Consider the following 7,515-nt stretch of genomic DNA (forward strand, 5'->3'; position numbering starts at 1 on the left):
AAAAAAAAAAGATATGCACGTGGCTAGAACATAATGCCACACAATTTTCATGTGGAACTAATACATGAAAATATATTTTCTATTTATTTGTGTAAAACAATTACAGTTTGAATCAAGATGTCAGATAGTTACTCTTGATGGCCAGAGCCCAAACAAAAACTCCAGTTTGCTTTTAACTGTAGGCCAACAAAATGTCATGAATTTATCTATATTTTTCAAAAAAGATAGTTGCCACAAAAACAACATAATTATGTGAACATGGCAGGACATGAAGAATCTGAGGATTAGCTCAAAAGCACATTCCAGTCTTTTTACACAGCAGAGCAAAACTTAAATCTGCATCAGTATAGTAAAATGACATTCCATCAAGGGAAGCAGGCTCCTGGAGGATTCCTTATATCAGGATATAATTTAAGCAAAACCACACTCCGATCTTCTGATCTTACATAAGGCAAGACTTACTGTGTTTACTATTTACCACATTTGCCCTTGACCCAAAATATTAATAATATATTGCTTTTCCATCAACAAGACTAGTTAATCATAAGAAAGATTTCTTCTTAATTGCAATATATTTTGAAGTATTATGTTGCAGAGGAATAGCGGTGCTTTAAATTATAACGTCTAACCAAAAACTATCAGTTATTTTAATGCAAATCCATTAGGCTAATTTTATCAGATCCTGCTCATATGTTACAGTAGATTATCATTCTTAATGAAAATTCTCATAATAAAATGCAGCGGAGTTAAATTAATGTGCACCATTTGGATAGCAATGTGCGAGTGTTTTTTAATATGGAATACAGCCACACGTTATCATTTTCCAAATAAAGCATACTCCACAGCCTTGAAGGAAATGAAAAACAAGGAAGTATTAATTTAAAGGCAAGTTAATAACATTTCAAATCTAGTTAAAGCTATTAAAATTTTTAATGTTATCCCCGAATTTACAGCTAATGGGTCTAACCACCAGGGTTAACCTCCCTTGCCTTAAAATGCTGTCAGTGAGTGGATTTCAGGTCTTTTAGACTTGAAAGATTTAGACATAAATCTGCAGGGGGAAAAAAAAAAAAGAGAGAGAAATATGCTAGAAATATACTAGATCAATAAAGGTAGGAGCTATAACACAAACATCAAGCTAGTTTTCTCTTGCTAGGAAGCCAGCATATGATCTCCTGCTTGCAACTTCAGATTGCAAACATAGTAAAAATATCATGTTAAGCATCATAAGCATCAGTGATAAAATAAACAGTTTCCTAACTGTTTAAAAAAATTCAGTAGAATTAGAGAATGCCAAATTGATTGCTAAAGGGCAGCACTACATATTAGAGTAGGCAGGTCAAACTTATGCCGAATCTTCCACATTTGCTAATAGGTATGCAAAGAAGCTGCCAAATGTTTTTGCAGGCTGCTGCACTGACCCTACTGCCTTCCTTTAAATGAGACCTGACTGACTGCTATGCTGACAGGAAGCATTACATCCAAACTGCTTATTCTGTGTTGTAAGCCAAAAGAGACCGATTTTTTGTATCACCTACTGTGCTGAGGGTGAGCCAGAAAAAAAATCACAATTTCACGTGATAGGAGAGCAGAGCAACTGCTTATTCAGTCACACACTGTAAGAATTACCTGGAGCCTGGATGGCTCAGGAACAGCTCCACAAAATCCGCTATGCAGCCAAGACAACAGCAGAATGCTCTGTTGCTTACACCTGGCCACGAGAAAAAGACACCTCCCTCGCCCTGTTTAGAATCGTAGAATCGCTTAGGTTGGAAAAGACCTTAAAGATCATTGAGTCCAACCTCAACCTAACCATACTACCCTAACTCCAACAACCCTCCACTAAATCATGTCCCTGAGCACCACGTCCAAACGGTTTTTAAACACATTCAGGGATGGTGACACAGCAACCTCCCTCGGGAGCCTATTCCAGTGCTTAACAACCCTTTGTGTAAAGAAGTTTTTCCTAATATCCAATCTAAACTTACCCTGGTGCAACCTGAGGCCATTTCCCCTCATCCTGTGTGGAATCAAGAGCCATTGATTTCTTGCAGGCTTTATAAAAAAAGCCACTCTCTCCTGACCACAAATTCAGTGATAACATATCCCAGTGACCAGCAGAGATAAATACATATTTTTATTAACTCTGTGGATCCCTGCAGCCTCAGACTCACCATCAGCTAGATTTAACACCTCAAGTCCACCAAGAGCAGACCTGGAAGTTCAAATTCAGTCTGCTGCCCTACTCCATATGAACTGAAAGTAGGGATTGTCCCTCAGGAAAGGCTGAAAAGTTAATAATGCTAACTACTGTGCTAGGAAAAGTTTATTCACATTTTTAAATAAAGACTATAGCTTCAAAAATGAATGAAAAGACCGTCCTCCTGTCAGTGACCCCACTCACTCTCTAGTCAAGGTCATAACTTCCTTTTCACTGGAAAGAAGTTTGCAAATAGATGCACTATTGCTATTTTGATCACTATTCATTAAAGTATGTACAGAAATAAACTTGTCTGACAAACTGATTCTACAATAGCTCTAGCTGTCTTTAAAGTATAACATTACATTATGCTTTTCAATTATTTACGGCTGATGGCAGTTATTCCATTGATTTGGGAGAGAAAGGACTCAATTAGACATTAATTTATGGTTTGAGAACAGTTGGTCTTTGTTGATTTCAGGTTGAAAAGCAAATCCTATAAAATGGGACAAATCTACACATTGTGCTCTTTAATGCTACGACATGGTACTAGCCAAAGCTTCATAAACTCTACATAAAACTAGCTGTAAAGTGTCTGTGAAGAGCATCCTAGGACACGTTTTATGAACGGTGGACGCTTACCGCAGAAGCTTCTGCACGGACCTGCTGGCAGCATCAGGAGGACACGGAGCCCTCAGGGAAGTGTTCTCTCAAGCACAACAAGAGAAGTAGGAGTAAGGGCTAAGATGATAAATTCTGTGGGACGTAAACAAGCATTCTGCATGGTGCAGCTCAGTTGGATGCACTCAGAGCCAGCCTCAGCACTCTTCATGCCACAGGAAGGCTGGAGGTCAGAAAGTACGAAGGGCTGGGACAAAGCTATGCTGGGAATTTATATTGGTAACAGACAGCCCTCACCTCATCTGCAGCAGTAGGTATTTTTCTGTTACTGTGGTGCGAAATTTTAGACTTGGGAGAAAGAGGACAATAGCTTTTCATTGTAGCCAGCAAGCATGTACATTTCTAAGGGATTTTTAAAAGGTGGCTTCAATAGTTTGCCTCGTCTTTTTTGTATTTTACATTCATATTATTACATATTATTTTCCTGAAGGCTAAACATCTTAACCTCTTTGAAATGTCAGCCTCAGTAAAGAAACGAGCTCTACCTAATTTGTCCTCATTTCCACTCATCCAAAATCCCATTAAAATGAAGTGTTCAGTTTTTTTCCCCCCTTCCTCCTCGATATTCATTTTCCATTCAGAACAAGGCATTTTATTCCCAGGTGGTGAAAGCTCACATATGGAAATGTATTTAATTGGTTTAAAGATTTAAATATAATCTCTTCCCACTCCATTCTCACTGAACTGGCTCTCCAATAATTGAGCAAAACACTCAACAGACTGTTATATAAGACAGAAAGACACAAGACAGCTTCTCCAGCCTTAGAAAGACATTTTTGCAAATCATTTTCTAAAGTATTAATGCTTTTGATGAGAGAGCTTACCTACACAGACAATGAGTAGAAAAACTAAATGAAGAAAGTCTCCCTTTTCCAATGCATTTCTCTTAGGCACTCTTCTGTCACATGCACACGTGAGAAATCACAGCCAGGAGCCCTCTGCTCCCTCTTTCCTTACCTGCTCTGCCAAGCACACTACCATGGATTACTGCCTCGTCTCATTTTGCCTTCGCTTCCTGCAAGTCCCAAATTCTCTCTTTTTTTAACTTCATCTTCTGCCATCATCTCCAGCCCTTACTGGTAGAGCTGTAAGCGCTGCACAAAATCATATCTATTTTACAGATATTTACATCATATTCTACTGTTCTTTTATAAATAGTAACATAAGAACAACTCATTTAAATACATATTGTAGGATGTATGGGGCTGCTGAATCACAGCCTGAACCTCTGATTGATCACCTGAGGCAAGCAATGAGTCAGCCACGGGAGCACAGGTGAAGGCAATTCACCTGTGCTGCAGGAAGGGGTGGAGCCCGGCTGCACCTCTCCTAGACCCATTTAAGAGCTGACTGCCAGTGGGGAAGGATCTCTCTGGAGATCTGCTCCACTAGAGTCTGTTTTGCAAGCCCAGGATAGGGTGAGGGTCTTTCTTTCCTTACTCCAATATAACAATCACATCAGCCAAGCTCCTGGATATACCATACCATCTGTATATCCATTGATTACACATAGGAGAAGTGTGGCCTTTAAAAATATTGTGCTGCTTTGACTATTGACTAGGGTAAAAGGTGTAAGTTCCTGCTTTGAACTGACACACTATTCTGAAACAAATGCAGAACATCCCATACACAACTTTTCTGTGTTAGTTGCTAAGCTGCTACACCTGGCAGTGAAGTTATTGAATGTTACTTCAACTGAAAAAAAAAAACAAAAAACCACACAACAGAAACACTTCTTCAGTTACTATTCAAACCATACACAATGACCAAACACTTCCAAAGAATACTTGTAATGGAGAAGGGGAAGGGATAAACTTGCAAATTACAGAAGACGAAACAAAATGATGCTGCAGCTTAGAGTATTTTGCTATTTGGAACATGTCTTCTCATAAAGAGCAAATGTACAAAGCAGTAGGAACAGTTTTCCAGCCACAAGCTAACTGCCCATGAATTTACCTCTGACAACTTCTTCCACGGACTCTGTAGTTGTGGTAGTAGTGGTTGCGATACTGGTAGTTCTTTCTGTTGCTTCCTCATACTCTTCCTCTGTCTCTTCAATTTCATCACCATCATCATCGTCGTCATCATCAGCATCTTCATCTTCCACAACAGTTAGCTCCTCATCTTCCTCTGGTTGTTCTTCTACTACCTTATCATCACTAAACAAAGAAGATTATAATGATGAGTCAGCAACAATGATTCCAAACTGCTAAGTGAGACATTTTATATGGCTACACTGTAAGGACAGGAAGATGTTTCCCCATCTCCCTCTTCCACCTTTAAATAAAACAACATAGAGAGTCAGGGACTCTGAAATGTCTCAGTGAATAAGAAATCAGAGGGAGAAAAAAGCATTAGCAATGCTGTGAGAAAACTTGCAGGATACCAGACTGGAACTCCTCTTTGTACACAGGGATGGAAAAAAGAATTCTCATCAGCAGTATCGTATTTTGACAGCTGAATAACACTCCAAATACGCTTGCTTCACTCTGCCATCAACAAATCAAATTGCATTTTGAAAAAAGCCCAAATTAGCCCAAAATGCACTCAGCTCATACACAGATGAAAGCGGAGAGTTCCTCAGGATTTTCTCACCCAGGAGACACCTAATTCAAAGACATGCTGTGGGCTACTTTGCCTGTCAACTTCAGAGGACAGCTCAGTGTCGAACCAAGCATCCAGCTGACCTGTAATTGTCTACAAATGACTGTTTCATTCTGTTGTTACAACAGCATTCCGTGAATAGAAAAGCCACTATTAAGGGAGTTGTGGACAAAGCAGTTTCCACAAGATTTAGTGAAAAGACACTGTCCAAATTTTTTGTGGGAGGGAGGGGACAGCTGACACATTGCTGCAATTCATTGTTCAGCTGACTGTTGCTAGCTCTTCTCTCTGTGGCTTTGTATTCTTTAGGCATCTCAAAGCATGCAATGGACACAGCAGCAATGCTAAGGACCTAATTATCCAGAAAGAGAGAAGAGCCTTCCAGTTTTGGCCCTCTGTACAAGAGCTGCATTGACCAAATGCTGAAGTCTGCAGGGTTTTCCTGATAAAGCCAGTCTCTCAGCCTGTAGGTGTGGCCGCTCAGCACGGCAAGCTCAGCTAAACTACACTGCAAGGCCTATGGTACTAAGCTGCCATGTATCGGATGGGGCCCTGAGCAACCTGATCTGGTGGTTGGCAACCCTGCCCACAGAAGGGGAGTTGGAATTAGATGATCTCTGTGGTCCCTTCCAACCCAAGCCATGACTGTATGAAATGTAAGCATACCTCTGAGCTCATGAAGAAACCTCAAATTATTGGGCTAAATCTCATTATATTTCACAGGATCCTAAATGACAATTCGTGCATCTACGTACAATTCTCAGGAGTTCAATCGGTTTTCAGCAATAAAAAGGAATACTGCAGTCAGTTACCAAACACGTTTGGTGGCTTAATGTGTCAAGAAGATTACGACTGCTCATAATTCTGAACGATATACAGGCAATAGGCCAAAATACATACACTTACTGACTGCCGTTGCTGTTTTTGGAAGATTTCTTAACCCAGTACCAGCTGTAGGAAAGTCTCACGTTTGTTAATCTGTCCTCTTCTTGAAATTGACTGCTAATGAGTAAATTATCCTTAAATATTCAAACACGCAGTGACTTTTTATCAGCATCATACACAAGAGGTTTTGCATCTTTTTTTTCATGGCATCACATATGCTTGAACAGCCTTTTATTTGACGTTAACACCTTGCCTCTTTCACTTCATTTTGAAGACTAAGACTGTAACGTTTCACTTTACAATATGTTGTCTAGTACAGCTTTGAGAGTAAAGTCAGAGCAAAAAAGAGGATAGAATGGTCTTTTAAAAAGTGTTGGGAAGAAATTAGGAAACAGTGAAAAGAATCTTGTGTGCCACAAGCATGATCACTAGGAATAAGTTAAGACTTTATACAAACAAGCATGCATTCTCTATTTCTCACCCCCTGGCCTTTCAAAACACAGGAAAGGATTAAATAATACAGCTTTCCACTCAGTGAAGTCTAGGCAGGTTACAAAAATGGGAATAGTAAAACTGAATTGCAGAAGAATCTGTTTCTGTTTACATGGGAAAGACTGAAAAAGGGACACAACCACCAGGTTCTTCTCTTAGTTTCTTCATTTCAAAGAACTAAATTAGAAATTCCAGCATTTCTACAATATGGTCTTCCTCTGGCATTCTAATTTCAGTATCTCCAAAATTACCATCTTTGTTCTTAGTAAATCCTTTCTGAGCAACAGAATTCTTCTGTTTCCATTTCAAAACATTAAACCTTTTTAGGAGCATGAAATAATTGCTACACGTACACTATAACCTTTGAATAGCCAAAGGAGATGAATTTTTAAGTTCTAATATCTGTTTCTGATCTCCAAGCTAAGGAGCTTCTAGTCTTGGCTACCTACAGACATTCAAACTAGATGTGCTGAGTATAAGAAACCCAGATTTTGATCTAGAGCATCAGACAGACTATGCCTTTCAACTTCACAGAAAGCTATTATCTCTTTCTTTCTTTCTCTTTCTGTCTCTCTCACCTGAGCTAAAAATACAGGAACTTTTAAGAAAGTGCAATTACTGACAAGTTCATAAAGTTAAAAAAAAAAAAACAA

The 7,515-nt window shown here is 39.2% G+C and overlaps 1 protein-coding gene across 2 annotated transcripts in view; it reads right to left on the reverse strand.

Annotated features, from left to right (window-relative positions):
- Window positions 1-7,515, reverse strand: part of APP (amyloid beta precursor protein) — a 160,848-nt gene that overhangs the window by 80,400 nt on the left and 72,933 nt on the right. For both annotated transcript variants that reach the window (XM_010722443.3, XM_010722435.3), the window contains exon 5: window positions 4,838-5,040. In XM_010722443.3, the coding sequence (XP_010720745.1) occupies window positions 4,838-5,040 (203 nt within the window). The remainder of the gene's footprint in view (window positions 1-4,837; window positions 5,041-7,515) is intronic.

The sequence above is a fragment of the Meleagris gallopavo genome, chromosome 1 (genome assembly GCF_000146605.3).
Source record: "Meleagris gallopavo isolate NT-WF06-2002-E0010 breed Aviagen turkey brand Nicholas breeding stock chromosome 1, Turkey_5.1, whole genome shotgun sequence".
Taxonomy (NCBI): domain Eukaryota; kingdom Metazoa; phylum Chordata; class Aves; order Galliformes; family Phasianidae; genus Meleagris; species Meleagris gallopavo.